Genomic DNA, 25,255 nt, shown 5'->3' with positions numbered 1-25,255 from the left:
TACTATATTATTACCGTAGCATAGCAAGAGTGTTAAAATTACTATTCCCACTCCAATGAGTGCAACAGTAGGGAAAGTGTTGGATAGCATAGCGGTAAAAATTACTATTCCGACTCCTAAGAGTTCAACAGTAGGGAAAGCGTTGGATAGCGTAGGGGTAAAAATTACTATTCCCACTCCAAAGAGTGCAACAGTAGGGAAAGCGTTAGATAGCGTAGGGGTTAAAATTACTATTCCCACTCCAAAGAGTGCACTAGTAGGGAAAGCGTTGGATAGCGTAGAGGTAAAAATTACTATTCCCACTCCAGTGGGTGCAACAGTAGGGAAAGCATTGGATAGCGTAGGGGTTAAAATTACTATTCCCACTCCAAAGAGTGCAACAGTAGGGAAAGCGTTGGATAGCGTAGGGGTAAAAATTACTATTCCCACTCCAAAGAGTGCAACAGTAGGGAAAGCGTTAGATGGCGTAGGGGTTAAAATTACTATTCCCACTCCAAAGAGTGCACTAGTAGGGAAAGCGTTGGATAGCGTAGAGGTAAAAATTACTATTCCCACTCCAGTGGGTGCAACAGTAGGGAAAGCATTGGATAGCGTAGGGGTTAAAATTACTATTCCCACTCCAAAGAGTGCAACAGTAGGGAAAGCGTTGGATAGCGTAGGGATAAAAATTACTATTCCCACTCCAGAGAGTGCAACAGTAGGGAAAGTAAATACTTCATATATTATTTAAAAAAATATAAATTAATATCTATAAAAAATTAATTTAAAGTAATTACCAATTTAATATAATATAACAAATAATCAATTAAAATTACAAATTAATATTAATTATTACTATTAGTTACCTATTAATCGAAATTAATTACAAATTAACAATTAATTAATTAACAATTAAAAATTAATTACCAATTAATTCAAATTAAATACAATTAAATAAATTGAATTATTTAATTAATTATAAATACATTACTTCCCACCCTATTCCCCTATAAACCCACAACCCGCTACAGAAAATAGATTAGTAAAATTACCATAATTAGCAATTAATCAATTAAATGAAATTAATTGGCAATTAAAATTTAATTAATTACCCATAAAAAATTAATTAACAATTAATTCTAAACAAATACCAATAAATATTTTTACATATTTAATTAATTATAATTAAATTACTTCCCACCCAATTCCCCTATAAACCCACAACCCGCTACAGAAAATAAATTAGTAAAATTAACATAATTAGCAATTAATCAATTAATTAAAATTAATTGCCAATTAAAATTTAATTAATTAATTACCAAATATAAATTAATTACCAATTAATTAAAAATGAATACCAATAAATAAATGTACATATTTAATTAATTATAATTAAATTACTTCCCACCCTATTCCCCTATAAACCCACAACCCGCTACAGAATTAAATTACGCAAAAATTTAAAAAACAAAATTCATTATTTAAAATTAATTATAACATAAATACACACTTTTCACACATATAATAACATAAAAAACACTATAAAAAATTCGATATTATAAAAAATTCGATAATTTTAATAACCTATATCTACCGAGCACAAGATGGCTGCCAACACTTCCTGGTTTTAAGTGTTGAAAGCCAATGAGCATGCAGCTTGTGCTCGAGAAGTTTTAGAACTCAAAAAGGGGGCAGGGTAGAAGCACCCTGACCCCCTAGGCCTGCTCAGGGGTTCCCACAAGGACCCCCAAGGAAAAAAAAACATTTTTTGGGGGGGGAAATCATGGGGTGCGCGCACCCCGCGTTTTTTTTATTTTTTATTCCGCCTTGGGGGTCCCTGTGGGACCCCCTGAGCAGGCCTAGGGGGTCAGGGTGCTTCTACCCTGCCCCATTTTTAAGTTCTACACTTTGTTTTCTGCTTTCTTGTGCCTCAGTCTACTGAGCACAAGATGGCTGCCAACACTTTCTGGTTTGAAGTGTTAAAAGCCAATGAGCATGCAGCTTGTGCTCGAGAAGTTTTAGAACTCAAAAAGGGGGCAGGGTAGAAGCACCCTGACCCCCTAGGCCTGCTCAGAGGTTCCCACAAGGACCCCCAAGGCAAAAAAAAAACATTTTTTGGGGGGGGAAATCATGGGGTGCGCGCACCCCGCGATTTGTTTTATTTTTTATTTATTTTTTTCCGCCTTGGGGGTCCCTGTGGGACCCCCTGAGCAGGCCGAGGGGGTCAGGGTGCTTCTACCCTGCCCCCTTTTTAAGTTCTACACTTTTTTTTCTGCTTTCTTGTGCCTCAGTCTACTGAGCCACAAGATGGCTGCCATCCATTTCTGTTTTGGAGTGTTGACAGACAGTGGCAGCCAATCAGCATAAAGCTCGTGCACGTCAAGGTGCGCGCACGGTGCGCGCTTATAGATATATAATTGATTTCAACTTTAATTTTCTCAGGCACTACTGGAGGGATTTACACTATTTAACCAAAAGTGTGATCTGCGTACCAGACTCTACCATTTTGCCAAGTTTGGTGTATTTCCGTACAGCGGTTCGGGCTGTAGCCGTGTCTAAAGGTCCTATGGAAATTAACTTTTTTCTCGGCCCCCGCTTGACGAATCTACTCGAGACTTTCGGGGAAGGAGCGGAACGGAGCTGGCCAAAATTTTGGAAAATTACACACAAAATTCCTCAACCGGCGCCAGAGTTATTCCCAATAGAATGTTGCGGATTTCCTATGGAAACTAGGTCCTAACTATAACTACCTACTGGCGACCGCCAGTAGGTAATATATATTTACTTAATATTATTAATGAATAATTATTTAAATTATATTTTGTTACAAACATATTAAAAATTATAAAAACATATATATATATATATATACACACATAGACCAATAACATAAAAATACAAATGAAATACATATATAATAAATTAAAATATTGCAATATTTTTACATTTTTAAAAATACATTTTACATTACATTAACATAAACAGTAAAGCGGATAGCGGGGAGGATAAAATTACTATTCCCACTCCAGAGAGTGCAACAGTAGGGAAAGTGTTGGATAGCGTAGGAATAAAAATTACTATTCCCACTCCAGTGAGTGCAACAGTAAGGAAAGTGTTGGATAGCGTAGGGGTACAAATTGCTATTCCCACTCCAGTTCGTTCAAGAGTAGGGAAAGTGTTGGATAGCGAAGGGGTAAAATGACTACTCCCACTCCAGTGAGTGCAACAGTAAGGAAAGTGTTGGATAGTGTAGGGGTAAAAATTACTATTCTCCAGTATTGAATCTTTCGTAGATTCACATGCTTGTATCTTCCCCATTGTCATGGTGGGAGTATCACAGTAAAGGAAATACATAGCAGTAAAAAAGAAAAACTGCCTAGACACCATAGATAAGCATAGACTTTGGTAGCCCAGTACCATCATTATGTGGACCAAATGCCAGCCAATGAGATGCCAGCACTGAGATCACACTTCCCAGTAGAGCCACCATACCTCAGATTTCCAACCGCTGTCGTGTGAGAAGGAGTCTCCCTGAGCTTTGCTCAGTTTGGTCCCTTGACTGAACTTTTGACCTGTATTTACAGCATTTCCATTGGAACTGAGGTATTTTTTTCTTCAAGCTTCTTCAAAATGTCTGAGGGTTCTAAAAAGAGGCTTTTCAGACCCTGTAGGTCTTGTGGGAAGGCCAGGTTGTTCACTGAGGACCCTCACAAGGATTGTTTATACTGCCTCTATCCAAAGCACGTCCCTATAAGGAGTGCAAACATTGTAGGACTTTTTCAGCTAAGACACTTAAGGATAGTGTAATGACCTGATAATTCTGCCAATCACCAGGGCATACTTACCTTATCCCTTCTCAGGACCCAAAAAGATACAATACTTCACAATACTTACCTAAGAAAGGAATAATACTAATGAATAACTAAAGATATATGGCATTTGCTGGGGAGCTTGCGAAAAACAACGCCAACCAGTGACAACAACGCAAAAACAATACCAGTGACGACAAAACAACAACTCGGGAAAAACAACGTCACTCGGTAAAACAACGCAAGAATCCAAGGGACACAAGGTAAAAAAGTACCCCATGGTACGAAAACACAACACAATACCAAGAGACACAGGGTAACAACAATGCGAACAACAATGCGAAACAAAACCCACCCTGGTGGAGCTAAAACAACGCGCACACCTCCTAACAATGCCTCGGGGTGGATTACTTATCAGTTTTGGTTTCCTTGGATGAGAGCAGAAACCAAACTTCAACAACTACCTTCAGGAAGGGAAACTTACCATCCTTCCGATGCTACAGCACTTGGACCAGAAAGGCCCCGACCTCCCTTCCCAAGGAATACAGACGAATAATGGTATTTATTCGGGGGTTTCTTTATTACACAATGATAGAAGGACAAAAGACAGAAATCACTACTATGTCACGATAGGCCTTCTTCACATCAATCCCTAAGCAATTGCTAATGCAATTAGAATGTACATATATAGAACTCATATGTAAATCTGCATATAACCTGAAAATAGGAGATGATAGTTAGATAAGAACAGTTAGGAAATAAGAGTTAGTGGAACACATCACCAAGTTTCTACACATCCCGCTTCCACTTCGCCAGGGGGAGTCCAATTCTCCAGCCGAATCAGGATTCTCTGCTCCACTGTCACAGCTGCATGTCTGCAATGTGATGGACTACCAGTGGTCGAGACCCAAACACCCCCTTAAGTACAAGTGGAAAAGTTGGTCGAAGCTTCTAGCAAGCCTCACCCCCTGTTCCCATCAGATTCCGTACCACTCCGCGCCAAGGTCACAGCTTCAGCTAGCTAGGCGTCTGTTATGACTTCGAGGCAGAGTGAGCACATTCCTCCGACAACAACCGGTTCCTACTAGTATACGAAGTGCGAAAAACAAGTAAGACATGACTCCTCACTCAGAAAGGCTTAGAAGATGGCGACAGCTTAGAAAATGGAGTCGCTCAAGCATAAGCCACTATTCCCACAAAGAGCCCGAATTAGTATGCAAGATTGCATTAGAGTATGCCAAAGCCAATAGGTAAGCCCTGCCTTTAAGCAAGATATAGTCGGACACAGAAAGAACATTATCGAGTCCTATTTTACAGCTAATCTATATTATGTGGGCTTGCATAGCACAATTTCAGAGCAAAATATACTTAGATGGTAGTGGGCAATGGTCATAATCGAGCCAATTATCCATAGAAAAATGGCTCAATCACTACAGATAGAGAGGAAGAAAAGGGCCACTTCGGATTCTGATTCTGAGGATGACTCTAAGGCTCACTCCTCTTCAAAACGTAAAGGAGGAGTTTCTGAGGCAAAATCTGATTTAAAAAAGCGAAAAATCATCAAATCAAAGGAAAATGAGTCCTCTTCTGCCTCTCTGCCACATACTCCTGTTAAAAAGTCCTCAGAGACAAGGGCTCCGTCGTCGGATCCGTCGACGAAGAAAAAAGTTTCTCCTACCTTTCCGTCAACGATGACGTCGTTCACGACGACGACAGTTACAGTAACGACCTCGTCGACGGCAATTGCGAAGACACCGTCGACGGGCTCGTGGACGGTACAGCCGCCGACGGGTATGAAGACTAAACCGTCGACGACTACTTTTTTGACGCCGCCGTCGATCTCATCGACGATCGCCCCATCAGCGGCAGCTTTTAAATCCCCAATGAAAAGATCACTGCCGATGATTTCCATTCGAAGGTTACCACCGTCGACTGGCTCGTCCACGGAGAGATCAGGCCATGTAGAATTTACCTCTTTGACTAAAATTTCTCCGCTGCCTCCGTCAAACCTTCTGGAGATGCAGGAGTCTAGTAAGGAAAGTCAAGAAGAAGTTACATACAATCCTTCACACCTGAAAATCAAAAGTGAGGACAGATGAATACCAAGAAGTGCAGGAAGATTTCTCTTTTAAAGATCGACCTCTTGACTAGTTCAAAAAGATATGAGTCTTTTCAACAAACCTACGATTACGAGGAGGAGAAGGAGAACACACCTAATGTCAGAGAGGAGTCTGTGTCAATGCCTCTGTCACTGGTATCGGATCTCAGGATCTTGATCAACGATTACTATCATCGGTTCCCTGAAGCCAATGCCTCTTCTTTGGATGTTGCAAGTAAGCAGCAACCTGTCCCATAAGCTCCGGCTAAGCAGCCTCCACCGCAGAAGGTGCTCACTCCAAAAGTCATTACCATCAGAGATGATCTAGTTGACAGCGAGGTTGATTACCAACCTGAGGAAGGAGAACTGAGCCAAGAAGATCCTGTGGGGGATGAATGGGACCAATACATTATCCCTTCTTCTCCATCGCGTTCACCCTCCCCGACGACATCTCCACTGGAGGACATCCTGGAATTCCATGAACTCATGGAAAAAGCTTCTAAGAGGTTTGATCTCCCTCTGCCAGGTAAGGAAACGGAATGTTTCCTATATGATTTCAAAGAGTCTTCTAGGAAATCAATAAGGACAATCCCCATGGTAAAACATATATCGGAGGAAGGGTTGAAAATCATGAAGAATCCAGCTTCAGTCGCAGCCTCGGTTCCCAGAATAGAGAAGAAATACCGGGCTCCAGAATCCTCCCCGGCATGTCTTATTGGGCATCCACGACCAGAGTCTGTGGTGATGCAAGCTGCACAAAGACAATCAAAGAATCCATCAGCAGCATGTTCAGCTCCTCCTGATAAGGAAGGAAGGAAACTTGATGGTACCGGCTAACGCTTTGCAGTCATGGCGGCAGCTTCTATTAAAGCATCGAATGCGCTCGCCATAATTGGCTGTTTCAACAGGCAAATGTGCTGGGATATTGCCCCTCTTTTATCACTTCTGCCGGAGGACAAGAAGGAAGAAGCTATACTAATTTTACAGGATGGAGCTAGAGCAGCTTTGGAATCCATAGACATAGCCATGGATATATCAGCGGTGGCATTCAGACAAATGACGGGAGCCATAGCACTTCACAGGCAGGGATGGCTTAAGGCTACCTCTTTCAGGCCGGAAGGGCAGACTAAGATAGTAGACATGCCCTTCGAAAATGTATTTGGCAGCCACGTGGATGATGCCCTGCAGGGTATTAAGAAGGATACGGATACAGCGAGGACATTAGGTTCACTGCAACAAGGCAGATTTCACACCTTTCGTGGCAGAGGATCAAGAGGACATTTTCAACTAAGATCGTCCTATCAGTCCAATAGATACCAGCCGTACCATCAACAAGGGTACCGTCAGTATTCAAATACACAGCAATTTCGATCCTCAAATTCGTCTTACCAGCAACAGTCCAGACTATGCCATCGACAAGAGGAAAATTACAGGACACCAATTGAAGACAGTGACAATTTCAAGGCACCAACCACCTCGTCGTTCCACAGCCGGCATCAGACCCATTATCTTTCTTCTTATTTCCACCAATGGATGTCTATAACATCGGACAGATAGGTCTTAGACATAATTTGTCATGTCACACCCTAGAATTCCTCTACAAACCTCCAGACCGTCCTCCTATCCACAGAAAACAGCAACATCTCTCGGCCCTCAAGGCGGAAGTTTTGTCTCTTCTGGTAAAAGGAGCAATAGAGGAGGTCCCTCTTCAACAGCGAGGGAAAGGATTCTTCTTGCACTTTTTCCTCATATGGAAAAAGCAATCAAACAAAGGGAGACAGGTAATGGATCTCAGAGGCTTAAACAAGTTCATCAGGAAGAAATCCTTCTGTATGCTATCTCTTCAAGAAATTCTGATGATGTTGAGAAGAGGGGATTATATGACATTCTTAGATCTATTAGATCCATACTTCCATATTCCAATTCACGTACGACACAGACGGATTCTCAGATTTGCGGTGGCGGGGCCTCACTACCGATTCAGATTGTTACCCTTCGGTCTTTGATCCGCGCCAAGAGTGTTCACGAAAGGCATGGCGCCTGTGGCAGCGTATCTGAGGCAACAAGGTCATCAGATATAGCCATATCTGGACGATTGGTTAATAAAGGGTGCATCGTACAAAGACACTCACCAATCCTTGGAATGTTGCATAAGTCTCTACCATTTTCTGGGTTTACGGATAAACATGGAAAAATCCTATCTAACTCCGTCCCAGTCTCTTCAATTTCTAGGACCCTTATTACAAACCAGAGAAGCAAAAGCGTACCCTTCAGAGGAACTCATCCGAAAGATTCTGAAGCTGACCTCACAACTAAAGAAAAGAAAGTCCACTTCAGTAAGGATATTCAAATCTTTGTTGTGGATGTTGTCATCCTGCATCCCCTTAGTTCCAAATTGTCAGCTTTGCATGCGGCCTCTACAAGAATTTCTAGACCTTTAATGGTTGTAACATCAAGGTTCCTTTGAGGATCGGATCCTCATCAATCCTCAAATAAAGTGCTGTCATGGTAAGGAATAAGGCAGAACTTATCAAAAGGGCTAATCTTCTAACCAAAATGTCCCAGTTATATAATGACAACAGATGCATCATTGCAGGGATGGGGAGCGCATCTTCAGGACCTACAGATTCAGGGACATTGGAGCACACAAGAGGCTCAATTACACATCAACCTTTTGGAACTAAAAGCGGTGTTCTTGGGTCTCCAAGCCTTTCTCCCCAGGATTCACAATTCTACAGTCCTAGTCAGGACAGACAGTACAACAATAATGTTTTATTTAATAAAACATGGGGGAACAAGGTCAAAGCCCCTATCAACACAAGCTCAAGAAATCTGGAATTGGCTTCTGGTTCACAATATCTCCCTGCAAGTTCAACATGTTCCCGGAATATTCAACATAAGAGCAGATTCACTAAGCAGATTAGCAAGTGTTTATCACGAATGAGAACAGACCAGGATCAACTCATCCAAATTTTTCGATTAGGGGGCACTCCAGCTCTGGACTTGTCGAAATAACAAAAAGTGCAAACAGTTTGCAAGAAGATTCCCTCAGCCAGGATCTTGGGGGAATGCTCTTCAGCTTCATTGGACAGGGATGTTCGCATATGCATTTCCCCCATTCCCGCTGATACCGAAGGTGCTCAGGAAGATGAGATCGGAACCCTGTCACTTCATTCTGATAGCCCCGGCATGGCCGAGACAATTCTGTTTTTTGGAGCTTCTCCACTTGTAAGCAGCTCCCAGAGTGCATTTTCGTCTAATCCAGGACTTGATCACCATGAACAGGGGGCAAGTTCTCATCCCCAGTTGGCCTCGCTGAGCTTGTCGGCATGGAACCTCATGAGCATGAATTTCAGTCCTTGAACATTAACGAAGTATGCCGGGATATCCTCTCTCACTCACGTGCAGTTTCCACAAATAAAACCCATGTAGCGAAGTGGAAAAGGTTTTGCCAATGGTTTTTGACTCAATCTCGTCACCCCTTTCACTCTTCTCCGGAGCAGGTTCTCCCTTACCTATTGCATCTGGCCAAGGCAGGACTTTCTCATGCATCAGTCAAAGTGCATCTGGCTGCCAATTCAAGGTATCGTAGGAAACCATATCATCCGTCACTTTGGTCAGAGAGGGTGATAAAGGAGTTCTTAAAAGGATTATTCTGAGTTTTCCCTCCAATTAGACATTCGCCAGTACCATAGCAGTTGAACACAGTCTTGGCACAACTCATGCAACCACCTTTCGAACTGATTCACAAAGCTGACCTGCAGTTTGAATCTTGGAAAGTAGCCCTTCTCCTGGATCTGACGTCAGCTAGAAGAGTCAGTGAAATTCAGGCTTATTCCATCACAGAGCCTTTCCTTCAATTCAAGACAGACAAAGTGATCTTTCAAACAAACCCCAAATTCATTCCGAAAGTCCCTTCGTATTTTCACCTCAACGAACCTATTTTTCTTCCTACAGATTTTAAAAACCCATCGCCTGCAACAGAAAATTATTTGCATACATTAGGGGGCCCATTCCGATTCGGTAAAATCCCCTACGAATAGCCGTACAGGAAATATGCTCCGTACGGCTATTCGTAGGAATCGAACACCTTAAACGTCCCCATAGGTACGATGAAGTACGATCCGAACCCAAAGCAGATCTCTGTAGGAATCGTACGAATCGTACGAAAAACCATACGACTCAAAAGTCCGTACAAATCGTATTCGGCACACGCAGTATGCGATGTTTGTACGGATTGAAGCAGCTTTTTATGACCCAGCAAGTATGATTCGTCACGTCAACACTCCGTACGACTCTTTTTATACGGGAGCCCAAAACGTCCGTTAAAGCAGATTTCGAGTCGAACCGCGCACGAAACGGACCCCCCCCCCCCGGGTACGCGAGTACACCCCATGATTGCAGGGGTACGGTGCTTAGGGGTACGGTGCGTAGGGGTACGGTGCATAGGTGTACGGTGCGTAGGGGTACGGTGCTTAGGGGTACAGTGCGTAGGGGTATGGTACTAAGGGGTACGGTACTTAGGGGTACGGTGTGTACCCCCATGATTGCAGGGGTTCGGTGCGTATGTGATTGTGTGGCTCTCCATACGAATTGCTCATACAACGTTTTCCGTACGAATTGCGTTCTCGTTCCCCGGTCCGGATCGTACCTGTCGGGTCGTACAGCAAGTTTACGATTCGTACAGTTCACCTTGAGGGTCCGTATCGTACGGACTTTCCCTTGCTTTTTGTACGGTTCGCAAAGATTTGGACTTATTTTTTTCCTACGGATCGTACTAAGCGATTTGGTCGGATTTGTACGATTCGTACGGAAAGGGCTACGAATACGAATCGTCGTAAGGATTCGTTTCCCGAATCGGAATCGACCCCTAGATGTCAAGAGGTGTTTAAAAGTTTATATAGAACAAAGTCCTTTCGAAAGACAAATCAGCTTTTAATAGCGTTTGCTGGTCCCAGGAAAGGTTTGGCTTTATCAAGGACTAGTGGAGAAGTGTGGCTCACCGGTTAGAGGCGGCAGACCCAGAAGCAGAGGTCGGCCGGGGACCAGGGTTTAATTCCCGACGCGGCAGGGTATGGAACCAATGTCAGCGGGCTCGATAAATCTCGCCTCGGTGCCTCTCTAACCATGGGTCCCACGCTGCAACTCTGGGCAATAGCTTGCTTAATCTCCACAACAGCCCCCTCGCTGCTTGGGATGCCTGGCTTCACCTTGGGGATGCCCAACAGGGACCATCTCACAGGGAAAGCCAGGAAGGGTTCCCCAGCGGCACACAGTGCCAAGAAACCATGCGATGAACGTGCGCTCTACAAATTCAGACTAACATAACATAACATAACTAGCATATCTAGATGGATAACCTCAGCCATTACTTTGTGTCACAAGAAAGCCGGAAGTCCTTTAGGCTCAACGATTCGAGCTCAACCAGAAAAACTGCATCTTCAGCTGCATTGTTTGCGGGAGTATCTCTTCCGGATATTTGCAGAGCGGCAACTTGGAAGAATGTCCACACGTTTACCAGGCAGTACTGTCTGAACACAGCTTGGAAAGCAGATTCAGCAGTGGGACAAGCCGTGCTACGTCATCTGTTTCATTAAGGTATTTGCCTGACAATGTTTACTCTAAAAAAAATTTTTCTTCTTTCCTGTGGATGTCTTTTTTTCTCTAATGTTACATTGAATAGCTTTTTATTATATGTCATTGAATTTTGCGTAATATATGGTGTCATAATACATGTTGACGCATTCAATCTTTCTATCCGCTAGAAGATATTCAATAGCCTCATAAACAGGAAGCAGAGCCTGGGAGAAAAGGGTGCTTTTCTGGAAACACTTACTTGTAAGAGCACTGCTTTCTATTCTGATATAAGCATGTGAATCTATGATAGATTCAATACTGGAGAAGAAAAAAGTTACTTACCTGTACACTATGGTTCTCCAGTATTGATATCTTTCATAGATTCACATGCGACTCGCCCGCATCCCCGTTTCTCAGGTAGACCACCTTTTTATTTCGGATTACTTCCTTGGCTCTCAGTCTGGGTTGGAAATCTGAGGTATGGTGGCTCTGCGGGGGAGTGTGATCTCAGGGCTGGGGTCTCATTGGCTGGCATTTGGTCCACATGATGATGGTACTGGGCTACCAAAGTCTATGCTTATCTATGGTATCTAGGCAGTTTTTCTTTTTTAATGCTATGTATTTCCATTACCGTGAGACTCCCTCCATGACGACGGGGAAGATACAAGCATGTGAATCTATGAAAGATATCAATACTGGAGAACCATAGTGTACAGGTAAGTAACTTGTTTCTTCCCACTCCAGTGAGTGCAACAGTAGGGAAAGTGTTGGATAGCGTAGGAGTAAAAAATTACCATTCCCACTCCAGTGAGTGCACCAGTAGCGAAAGTGTTGCATAGCAAAGGGTTAAAATTAATAATTTCAAAAATGTAAATAAAAAATAAGAATTACAATACAAACATTGTTAATAACACAGAAAAACTATATCAAAATATTGCAAAATTCCAAAAGATACAAAAATAATAAAATATTAAAAAATATTAACATTAATTTATAAAAGTTTAAAAACATTTTACAAACAAATAACTATCTTTACAAATGCATAATTGTAATTCAATTTATTAATTATGTATAAATAAATTGCTCCACACCATATTCCACTGTAAACACTAAAAGAACTCATACAAATTTACCAGAATTAACATATTTATCAATTAAATATTTATCCTTTTCAAACAATTAATAATTAAATATTATTAAATACATTACCACAAACACTATAAAATAGAAATATAAAAAAAATACTTTCAAATAAAAAATATTAATTACTTTATTTTAATTAAATTATTTCCCAACCTATTCTCCTATAATCCTACAACCCACTTCTTAACAAAATAACGCTTTTACCATAATTATTAATTTAATAATTCTAAACAATTAATAACCCAGTAATACATCATTAATAATAAAGTAATTATAAATACTAATAAATAAAACTTAAGTATTACTTTACTATAATTAAATTACTACCCACCTTATTCCCCTATAAACCCACAAGCTACTCCTAAAAAAATATATTTTAAATATCAATTAATAAATAATTAATAAGCAATTAAGAATACATTAATTATAAATACTAATAAATATTAAAAATTACTGTATTATAGTAAATTACTTCCCACCGTATTCCCCTATAAACACACAAATAAATAACTCAATTATTACATTTATCAATTAATGAAAATTAGTAACCAATTAATACATTAATTATAAATAGTAATAAATGAAACTTAATAAATACTTTATAATTAAATTACTTCCTACCCTATTCCCTTATAAAAACCACAACCCGCTCCTTACAAAAATAGCACAATTAATAAAATGATCAATTAATTAATTAATAACCAATTAATAATTACTTAATTATAAATTAATTTTAAAAACTAATAGATAAAAAATAATAATTACTTTATTATAATTAAATCACTTCCCACCCTATTCCCCTATAAACCCGCTACAGAACTAAAATACGTAAAAATGAATTACCATAAAATTATTTATTGGTAAAAATTTAATACATACATTAAAAAAAAAGCCATACTTTTACAAAAAAATTACATCACATACTTTTAACAAACATACTAAAATACAGAACACTAATATAAAGATCGATATTATTAACAACTATATTTTTACAAATGATATTACTGTCTACGATATTTAAAAAAATGATATTTCTTACCTTACTGTCAATATTCTGTACCATGATATTCTTGATGTCGATATTCCTGTACCTCGATATTTGAAACTCGACATTCTTGTAGGTCGGAAAAAAACCTCGATATTCTGTCTGTTTACCGTCGATGAGGCTACCGTCGACGAGGCTACTGTCGACGATGACAGCGCAAACAAGAGAGACTTGTTTTTGGGAGCCGCTAACAGCCGCAGCGGCATCTAAGTTTCTGTCGACCAAGGTCCTGACAGGAGTCCTTCCTTTTTCGGCGACGAAGAAGACGAAGTTGTCGTCAATGACAGTCTCACCTTCACAGAGATTAACATTGACGGAGAAGATGCCAATGGCATGATTATCTTAGTCTGAGGTGAAGGGAAAGTGGACGTCGTAGTCGTGGCGACAGACGTTCTCGTTGACGAAGGTGTCATCGACGGCTTCGTCGACGGGGCATCTTTTTTGTGAGGTAAAGTTGTCTTTGGAAGAGACCTTGATGCATGCTTCATTTTGAAGAAGATTTAGAAGGCATAGAGGGCACCCTTAAGAGAGGCTGGTTCTTTTTTAGAAGATGAAGGCTGATCTTCATGTTTTGAGGTGTGGTGATGCTTTTTTAACACCATAGCAGCCTTAGGAGATACCACATCCGCCTCACTAGCTCTTTTCTTAAAAGCTGTAGTTTTTAATGAGGAATCACTCTCCTCATTAGATAAAGGATTGTCTTTAGTTTTAAGCTTCTGTAGCCACAGCAGAAGACGTCCTTCTCTATCTCTCAAGTTTTTTTGAGAAAAAGTCCTGCAAATTTTAGTCTTTCACCTGGTGTTCTGGGTGAAGGCAGTAGATACACTTCTTGTGGGGTCATCTGAATGAAGTCTTAGGAGGTCATTATGATAGTGGGTGGATCTGCTCTGTCCGGCCGGCGGTGGCGTTCTGCCCGCCATCACAACACAATTTACCCCCCACCATATTACTATGGCGGGGGATACCGTTGCGGACAGAAAGTCCATCTGTTGCTTTTCCGCCGGTCACAAACGCCAGCCCACAATTTTGTTCATCCATATTATGATGGTTGCGGTGGGTATGCCTTTTCATGGCGGAGACTCCGCCATGGAAAGGAATGCGAGAAATGAGAATGAGAATTGGGGGGCTGCACTTGGGGGGCGACATTGCCATGCACAAGGTGGCAGGCACCGCGCGGTGCCTGTTACGTGCCTGTTCTCTATTAACTTTAATATTAGAGTAATTACTTACTGCTTTTTATTTACCGTGGGACTTCCCTTTGACAACAGGGAATGATTCAAGCATGTGAATCTATGAAAGATACCCCAATACTGGAGAAGCTACTTTTTTGACTTCACTGCCTTCACAAACGTCAGTAAGCATCCAAACCTTAATTTAAAATAAAAAACTATTTACACCCCCTAACTAGCAGGAGGAATTGTAATGAGCTCAGCTGATATTTTAAGTGACCTCTGAATCCAATGCATGTTATTGTACATAGCGATAATGAACATGAAATAGAAGTATGAAGGGTCCGATTCGTGGTGGAATGTTTTTATGTCAGTTTGCTGACAACATCTTGTGGACATTTATAAAGCTCCCCTGGGAATACATTCCATCTATTGCTTACCATTGGCTTTGTGGTATGTAACTCACCCTTGCTTTATGTTTGCTGGCTATATTTGTTTTAGGCCATCCAGCTTGGGTTCATCCCTTCTGTTGCCCAAACCCATTTTACTGCATTCTTCCATCAGTACTGGATTTCTGTAAACGGCCTTTAAATCTTGTTCTTATCTTGTCACATTTACTGCGCATTCAAAGACAGAGGTCAAATATCAAGCTCTGTCTTCCAGGGAGCTTGGTGTTTACTTTTCTTTCTCTGACTTCAAAGTGAGAAGATTTATGTGACAATCATGCTGGCTACTGGGGGTGTGCTTGAGGAAGGCTGTACTGTGTCAATTGTATTTCTAGCAAACAACTACAGTTAAATGTCTGTAAATAAACTGCAAATAGTTCAGAATATATCAGAATCTGAAAAGCATAAATGAAGCAAATTTTTTGGGTAATTCTGAAGTGTGGTGTAAACAAATATTTTAAAATGATAAAAACAAAGCAATACACTTTATCGCTTGTGTGCTGTATACTTTTATCAATAAAACTGTGCAAATGTAATGGTCCTTTCGATTGAAGGTTTGTTGCCTGTAATGGCACTACGCTATCATCATTCATACTTTCAAACTTCACTTTACTCCACTCTACTGTGCGCCCTCCACACCACTGCAGTCTACTCTGCACCACTCCATACTACACCACTGCACTCCACGCTGTCACTGCCCTGCTCTGCACCACTCTACTGTAAGACACTTCACTCTAAGCCTCTTTACTCCACACCACTTTACTCAATGCCAATGCTCTGTACCCCCACACTGTTCAATTATGCACCACTGCACTCTTCACCACTGCACTGCACACTCCACTCTGCAACACTGCACTATATGCCTCTGTACTCTATTCCAATGCACTCTACTCTGTACCACTTCATTCTGCACCACTGCACTCTATGCCAATCTACTCTGCACCATTGCCCTCTATGCAATTATATTCTACTCTGCAAGACTTTGCGCCACTGCACTATATACACCTGCATTCTACGCCATTATACTCTACATCGCTGCACTCTACGCCACTTTGCTCTACTGTACACCATTGTACTCAGTTCCACTGCCCTATGCCACTCTACTCTGCATCTCTCTACGTCACTGCCTCTATGCCTCTTTATTATAATTCACTGCACTCTACAACAGTCTACTCTACAACACTGTAGTCTCTGCCACTGAGCTCTATGCCACTCTACGCCACTGCATTCTACGCCACGTCACTCAACGTCAATGCACTCTATGCCAATGTACTTAACCCTACTACACTACCCTGCACCACTCCACTCTACTCTGCATCACTCCACTCTAAGCCACTCTACTCTGAAACACTGCTATCTCCACTACTGAACTCTAAGCCGTTCTTCACTGCCCTCTATGCCATTGCACTCTATTCTTCACCATTCTAAGCCACTCTACAGCACTCTATGCCAATGCACTGTGCCCCACTACACTCTACGCCACTCTGCTCTGCATCACTTCATTCTATGCCACCACACTCTATGCCACTGCACTCTACTCTGAAAGAATATACTCTATGCCCCTGCACTTTATGCCACTTTATTCCACTGTGCGTCATTCCACTCTACGCTACCCCACTCTTTGCCACTGCAATCTATCCAGTGCCGCTCCAAGCCACTCTACTCAATGCTGTTACACTTCACTGTACTCCACACCACTTTGCTCAATACCAATACACTCTATGCCACTGCAGTGTACGCTACTATACTCTACTCTGCAACACTCTGCGCCACTGCACTCTATGCCACTCTACTCTACACCATTGCAGTGTATGTCACTTTGCTCTACACCTCTCTACCAGCCGGGGCTCTTGCAGGTAAGAGTGGTGGGGCCGGGTGGGGGTATTTCGTCAGTCGACCACAAGGGAAATTTAATTATTTATTTAATTTTCCCTCATGGTCATCTGTTGAAATCCCCCCCACCCGGCCCCACTGCCCTACCCCTCGTACCTGCACAAGCATCGGCTGCTCTCTACTCCGCAACACTGTTCTCTATGCCCCTGTACTCTACGCCACTCTACTCTACAACACTTTATTTCGCTCTATGCCAGTGCACTTTGTCACTACACGTTATGCCACTCTTATCTACTGTGCACCAGAGCACTGACACTTCACTCTACGCCACTTCACTCCATGCCTCTCTATTCTGCACCATTCTGCTCTATGCTAGTGCACTCTACCCCACTCTACAATGTACCACTGCACGCTTCGCCACTGTACTCTACATCACTCAAGTCTAGGCCACTCCACTCTACTCTACACAGCTCCACTCTATGCCTCTTAGCTCTACTGTGAAACAATCTACTCTATGCCACTGCATTCTACGCCACTCAACTCTACCCCACTCTACTTTATATCACTGCACTCTGCATCACTTTTCTATGCCACTGCACTCTTCCCTGTACCACACTTTACTGTTAAACAAATTACTCTATCCCACTGCACTCTATGCCACTCTACTCACTCTGTGTCTCTGCACTCTACACTGCACCACTCTTTGCTACTCTACTCTACTCTGTGCCACTCACTTTAAACCACTGCACTCTATGCCACTTCAATCTAATCATCTCTACTCTGCACCATTCTACTCTATTAAAAGGGTAAATGATACCCTGCTGGCAAAACTGCAGGTGGTCCAAAATACCGCAGCTCGAGTAATCTGTAAACTCCCTTCGTGCACGCCTACTGCCCTGCTCCTCAGAAAGCTGCATTGGCTGCCTGCTAGGATGCATTTCATCTTTAAACTTTGCTGCTTGGCACGCAAACACCTCTTTAAGTCAAGGCCAGTTTACCTGGCATCCTTGCTAACTCCTTATCTCCTGTCTAGATGCTTGAGATCATCGGAGAAGTCGTTCTTGGTGATTCCTCACATCCGTACCTCAAGATATGAGGGGAGATTATTCTCCTATAGTGCTCCATATCATTGGAACAAGCTTCCTTTTGGACTCTACTCCTGCCCTAATTTTACTTCTTTCAAGAAGGGGCTGAAGACCTGGCTATGTCAGTTCATTCACTTTCCCTTAGTGCAGCGCAGTGCCGAGATGCTCCTTTGAGAGCGATTCGCATGGGAAACCAAGTGTCCAAATAATAAATAAATTTAAAATATGCCAGTGCACTCTAGCCCACTCTACTATGCACCACTGCCCTCTACACCACTCCAGTCTAGGCCACTCCACTCTAGTCTACACCACTCCAATCTATTCCACTGCCCTCTACCCTGCACCACTCGGCTTTACGCCACTTCACTGTACTCTGAAACAATATAGTCTATGCCACTGCATTCTACGCCACTCTACACCACTCTATGCCACTCTACTCTACCCTACTTTATATCAGTTCACTCCTTATCACTTCTCTATGCCACTGCACTCTACCTTGCACCTCTCCACTTTACCCTGCATCGACTCTACTTTACTCTTAAACAATCTACTCTGTCACTGCACTTTATGCCACTGCACTCTACGCTGCACCACTCTACGCCACTCTACCTTGCACCACTCTACTTTAAACCACTGCACTCTACACCAATGCGCTCAACACCACTTTACTCCAAACCAATGCACTCTACTACACAGCAAATAATGCCAGCTACTCTGCACCACTGCACTCTACGCAACTTTGCTCTACTCTGCAACACTCCAGGCCACTGCACTATACTCCACTGCATGCTACACCACTCTACACCATTTTGCTCTGGTACTGCACTCTACACCACTCTATTCTACTCTGCGCCACAGTACACTACACCACTGCTTTCGGTACCACTCTACGCTGCACCACTCTATTCTACTCCACTGCACTCTATGACACTCTACTCTGCAAGACTGCACTCTTCGCCAATGAACTCAATGCAACTTTACTCTACGCCACTGCCCACTACACTACTGCACGCAACACCATTGTACTCTGCTACTGCAGTCCTTGCCACTCTATTCTACTCTGCACTCTACATCACGGCTTTCTGCACCACTCTACTATGCATCACTCCATTCTGCACCACTCTACTCTGCACAATGCTACTCTTCGGTGCTCTACCCTGCACTACTCTACTTTGAGCCACTGAACTCTATTCTGCACTAGTCAGCTCTACACCAATTTACTGCACTTTGCGCCACTACACTGTGCATCACTCCACATATCTCTAATCTGTTCTGCACTACTGCAATCTACACCAGTCTACTCTACACCACTGTACTCTACCTTGCACCACTCCACTCCAATTTACTCCACTGTGAAACAATCTACTCTACACCACTGAAATCTACTCTGCACCACAATACTCTCCACCACACTCTACATCACATTAAGAAATGCATATATGGTAACTGGTTTGGTGGATGGAAACTGATAACAATAACAACATAAAACACATATGGGCTTTAATATTTTTTTTCTATTCAAAATATGCAAATATACTTGAAAGCGTATGGGAGATAAGAATGGATATTCTGAAGGGGTTGTGTCAAGAGAGGGAGAGAAAGTGGTCTAGGCCTTATATGTGATACTCCTATTAAATCCTGAGGGCCGGTTTTAGAGTTCAGTTGCAATGGGAAATCCTCTAATTTCGGGAGAAAAATACCAACTTCAGAGGTGAATCCACCACCTGACTCTCCTTCACCTTAACAGAAGAAGAAATTGGGTGGAAATTTTTAATCCAGATTCATCATCTCCTTATAAGCTAGAGTATTTACCATTGACAATGAACTCTAAAACAGGATTTATGCATTTTGATCCACTTGAGTACCAGACTACCTCTGAATTTGCAAAGTGGGGGTGCTCATTTTCAATGTATTTTTTAACAAACTGTAAGTGGAGCATACTTGCTTTCTGTGAATCCTGGACAGGAGCCATTGCTATGGACGTTTCAGGAAATGGTAGAGGGAGTGGACAGGAACAGGGTCTGTCGTCAGGATATGGTTCTGGTTTGCCATCCGAAAGTACAATCAGGTCCTGTTGGAGTTGGGTGGAAGAATCAGAGATCAGTAACTATTTATTCACTGTGAGTATAACATAGAGAACGTTACTCATTTTAGAAACTCTAGTAATCGAAGTTCATACACTTTCTAGAAATAGATACGATTATACTCTTCCAGTTTGCCATTAGGACACTTTGCAGTCAAGAGCAGTATATTTGCTACTCTATATATGTGGTATTTGTAGGAGGCTGGCTCAGTATGTAGTGTGCACCTATTGTAAGGCACTGTGCACTGACTCCAGGCAACCCCTAGTGATAGTTTTGGGTCCCTGAAAACCAAAGCCCTCAAGAAGTAGCTGTGGAAAGCAGCTAAGGCTTATCCAAGAGGGTGTAAAGCAGTTACATATACCACTATAGTCTGTCACTAAGCTTTTCGCATAAGAAATAACCACACCAGTTGAGTAGAAAAATGCTTTATATTTATTACTACACACTAGACACTAACTTGGTATATCTCCTACTCAGAAATCTCAATTACACACAAAGAATACTTAGCAAAGAGGTTAATAGCATAGGAAAACACATAGGGCCCAACTGGGGGACTAAACCATATACTTAAAAAGTGGTACGCGAGGTGAGTACCAAAACGGGACTAGTACCCAAGGTTGGAGGACTCCAGGGAAGCAAGGAACCACCCAAGGTGAGTAGCCAGAGACTCCAAGGCGCCCGGGTGCAGAGTGGTTACACCGGTTTAGATGTCCATAGGACAACACAGGTTGGAAAATTAGAGTTCCTGGGCCCTTCCCAAAAGGATGTCAAAAAGATGTCAAAGGAACCACTTGATTCAAGGAAGGCTGGAGAGTCACCCCACCCGTGGATAGCCTGAAGATACAGACACCTGCACCAGGCGTACGTGCATAGGAGTGAAGTGGTGTCGGAAACCTCTGTAGACGCCAATGTAGCATCATGGAAGTACAGAAGCTGCAACGCCTCTTGGACCAGGCCGGTGGAACCGGGACAAATAATTCAGACAAGAAGGACCTTAAAGCAGAGGGGACGGAGTCCAAACCCTTTGGAGGTGACCAGGAGGCACAGGAGCACATTACTAACCCTAGTTGAAGTAACAGCAGCTGTGGGGACCAGGTGATATTGCAGGAGCCTTTCACTTGCTGTCCCATGCCGGTAGAAGAGTGCAGGAAGGTTAGGGGCCGGGAGGACCACCACCAAGACTAAACCAACGCAAACACCGGTTGGTGGGAGAAGATGCTTGTTTGCAGACCAGCGAGGTCTGAGGGACTCACCCAGCAAGGGTAAGTCAGGACCGGCCCTCAGCACGATGGAGAGCCAGCAGGAATTGTGAAGCCCCCTTGAGGATCCTCTGGCTGCAGGCACAGGAGGTCGCAAGGAAGCCCCCAGCAGCCCACAGGAGATGAAGGTCCATGATGCAGGCAGGACGACTTGCTTGGAGCTGTGTAGTGCTGGAGGCAGTGGCTACTTGAAGCTTGAAGATCTTTGGTGAAGAGAGCCAACAAGCCTTGGTAACGACAACCAGATGCAGTGCACTGGAAGGCGATCCACATTGGCTAGAGAGGGATTACAGTCTCCCAACTTGCAAGGAAGACTGGTCAGGCCTCTAGAGAACCAACAAACCACCACCTGTGTTGCAGAGCCAGGCAATGTGCGTGGGACAACAGGATCAGCAAACTGATTTTAGACATTGAGGCCCCTGCAGATGCAGAAAAGTGCTACACTTGAAAGGAGAGTCCTTCAGGCTTGGATGCAGGCTGAGTCTTTGGTGACTCGGAGGATGCCTGGCCACGGAGTTGCAGATCTTTGGAAAAGCACAGGGACGAAGATGCAGCAGGATTCTTCCTACCGGGAGCAGTCTTGTCATGGTTCCTAGCTTGAAGAACAGCAGAGTTCTAGTGTCCACCAGCAGAAGATTCTTTGTGAGTAGTTTGCCAGCCTTGGTGTGGCAAACTGAATGGTAGCAGAAATACATTTTGTGATTGCTTTCATGACTGCAATACCCTGAGGAGAATTTCCATAAGAGACCAATAGCTGATCAGTTTTCCAGAGTTGTTTAGTACGATGCAGATAGAATTCAAGACATCACTTAATGTCCAAGTTGTGGAGAGACCTTTCAGCCGGAAATGCTTGATTTTTTAAAAAGGTACGAAGTATGATAGGTTCATTGAGATGAAATTGCAATGGAACCTTGGGGATGAGTTTTGGGTTTGTTCCGAGAAGCACATAATCATCAAGAAACGCAATCTTCTAGTCAAGTCAGAGCCAACAGTAAAGCAACCTTCCACGTGAGAAATTTTGGGTCTGCTTTTTGAATAGGTTTGAATGGAGGTTTCATAAGTTGAGAGAGAACCACATTGAGATGCCATTCTGAGGGAGGAGCTCGTATTGGGGGAAAAGCTCTGAACAACCTATTTATGAATTGTTTGACTATCCTTGTGGAACAGAGAGAATGTACAGAACGTCTGTACCTTGAAATTGCAGCAAGGTGAACCTTCATAGACGCATGTACCAATCCTGATCTAGCTAGCAGCAGGAAGGAAGGCAGAATCAGCTCTGGTGACACTTCCAGTGGATGCAGGTTAGATTGTTGACACCATGAACAGAATCGCTTCAATTTTAGCTTGTACTTCTTGATTGTAGCTTCAGATCTTGCTTTGGATAGAATCTCTCTACGGTCCTGAGGGATATCTAAGTTTTGGAACTTGTAGAATTCAGGAGCCATGCATGCAATTGGAGAGATGCTGATTCCTAGAATAGGATCTGGCCGTTGTTCCTTGTTAACAGCATTTGAGTTGTCAGTGGGCGAATGGGATTGGACTCCAACAGTAGAAGGAGCACCATAAACCAATGATGACTGGGCCATTTGGGAGCTATTAGAATGAGACAAAAGTGATCCATAATAATTTTGTTGAGAATCCTCAGTATGAGAGGGAAAGAGGAAAAGCATATGCGTCAATGCCGGACCATCTCATCGAAAGGGCATTCCCCCACAACCCTGGGAGCGGATACAGACTAGCTTAGAACTGGCAATTGGTGTTCTTGTCTGCCCTAAAGAGATCCAATGCTGGTATGTGCCACAGCGATAATTTTTTGGCCAGCTCCAATTGATCTAGTTCTCACTCATGGCAACTTTCTCTGGCTCTGCTGAGAGAGTCCGCTAAGGTGTTGTTTACTCCGGACACACGCTCAGCCTTCAGAAATATCTTGTGTGTTGTGAGCCAGCTCCAAAGCTCATGGGCTTCCTGAGATAGCATTAGCAACCTGTACCCCCTGCTTTTTGGTATAATACATGCTGGTCATATTGTTCTTACGTACCAACACCAAAGCTCCTGCTATTCGTGGAAGAAAAGCTTGCAGGGTGGAAGATATCGCTTTCAGTTCCAAGCGGTTGATATGCAGTAATTTTCTCAAGTGCCGGCCACTTTCCTTGGATTTGCAGGTCCTGTAAGTGGCCGCCCCAGCCCTCTAGAGAGGCATCAGTTGTGATAACGAAGTCAGGTACTGAAGTCAAGAACGCGGGACCTTTTGTAAGATGAGATATTTAAGAACACAAAGTTAACATTACCACCATTTTTGGTGTTATGTTTATCAAGTGGAGTGGAGAAGTGTGGCTCACCGATTAGAGCGGCAGACCCTGAGGCAGAGGTCTGGCCCGGGACCAGGGTTCAATTCCCGACGCGGCAGGGTCTTGGGCTCAATGTCCACGGACTCGATAATTCTCGCTTAGGTGCCTACTCTAATCATGGGTCCCACTCTGCAACTCTGGGCAATAGCTTGCTTAATCTCCACAACGGCCCCGAAAGCGCTAGGGTGCCTGGCCTCACCTTGGAGGTGCCCAGTAAGGGGGCATCTCACAGGGAAAGCCAGGAAGGGTTCCACAGCGGTATACAGCGCCAAGATACCTTTCAGGTGATAGTGCGCTTTACAAGTATACACACATTTTACATTTTACACAAGTCGTTGAATGACCCTTCGATTGGGTCCATTGTGTGCGGGTCCTCTTGCAATGGACTAATTTTCAGCCGTGCAAGCGGGACCAGGTTCATTGCGGAAGAGATCATGCCCAGTAATGACTTGTACAGCCGCACTGAAACAGACTTTCTTTTGGAAATCTTTAGAGCTAAGTTTGTTAACCTCCGCTGTCTGTCTTGCGAGAGGAAAGCTTTGTTTTGTATCCAGGTTGACTCCTAGAAACATCATTGTTTGACTTAGGATAGTTGAGGGTTTTGGATAATTCATAGTGTTGGCTACTCTGTGAAACAACAAGAGGCATGCTTTGGATGCTTGCTGTGGTGTTGAGGCTTTGAGCAGCCAGTCGTCTAGGTAGGGGAAAACCTGATGAAATTGCTTTCTAAGTGTGTCTGCTACCAGGGCGAGACATGTGGTGAATGAATATGCAAGAAGCTGACTTGAGGCCGAATGGGAGGACTCTGAACTGGTAATGGGTACCAGCTATGGTGAGGTGGGCATATTTGAGCTGTTTAGAATGTATGGAAATGTGGAAATGCGCATCTTGTAGGTCCAGAGAGGTTATGTAGTATCTGCTGTTCAGCAGGTGCCGGATGTCGGAGAGTGTAATCATGAGGAAGGATTGTTTGCGTAGTAATTGTTTAGCTTCCTGCGATCTAGGATAGGTCTACATTCCTGTTTTCTTTCTTATAAGGAAAAACTGGAGTAGAATCCCATGTCTTTCTAGGAATAAGGGACATTTTCTATTGCACCCTTGTCCAGCATTATGAGGACTTCTTTTCTCAATAAGTGAAGACCAGGGGGATGCGTTCCCCTTAATGGGTTGTTTGGTAGTTTCTGTACAAACTCTGGGGTATGCCCATAGTTGACCAGATCTAATACCCATTGGTACGATGTTATCTCTCTCTATTTAGGGAAGTAGGTGGTAATATTCGCACCCACAGAATGAGAAGGAGTGGATGCAGCCGCCACCTGGTCTATTGCTGTTTATGACCTGCAACTTGACCCTGGTGTGGTTGATTCCGGCGAGGGCCTT

General features: G+C 43.0%; 1 protein-coding gene across 5 annotated transcripts in view; it reads right to left on the bottom strand.

The window, feature by feature from the left end:
• The window catches only part of ENTHD1 (ENTH domain containing 1), a 1,583,016-nt gene that overhangs the window by 356,073 nt on the left and 1,201,688 nt on the right, over window positions 1-25,255 (bottom strand). For all 5 annotated transcript variants that reach the window (XR_013608914.1, XR_013608915.1, XM_078683401.1 and 2 more), the window contains exon 6: window positions 20,126-20,255. Coding sequence is in view for 3 of the 5 variants with exons in the window: in XM_078683401.1 (XP_078539527.1) it covers window positions 20,126-20,255 (130 nt within the window). In the remaining 2 variants the exon portion in view is untranslated. The remainder of the gene's footprint in view (window positions 1-20,125; window positions 20,256-25,255) is intronic.

Source organism: Lissotriton helveticus, chromosome 1_1 (assembly GCF_964261635.1).
Source record: "Lissotriton helveticus chromosome 1_1, aLisHel1.1, whole genome shotgun sequence".
Classification (NCBI taxonomy): domain Eukaryota; kingdom Metazoa; phylum Chordata; class Amphibia; order Caudata; family Salamandridae; genus Lissotriton; species Lissotriton helveticus.
The sequence above is the reverse complement of the archived record's forward strand: the minus strand, read 5'-3'. Positions and strand labels throughout refer to the sequence as shown.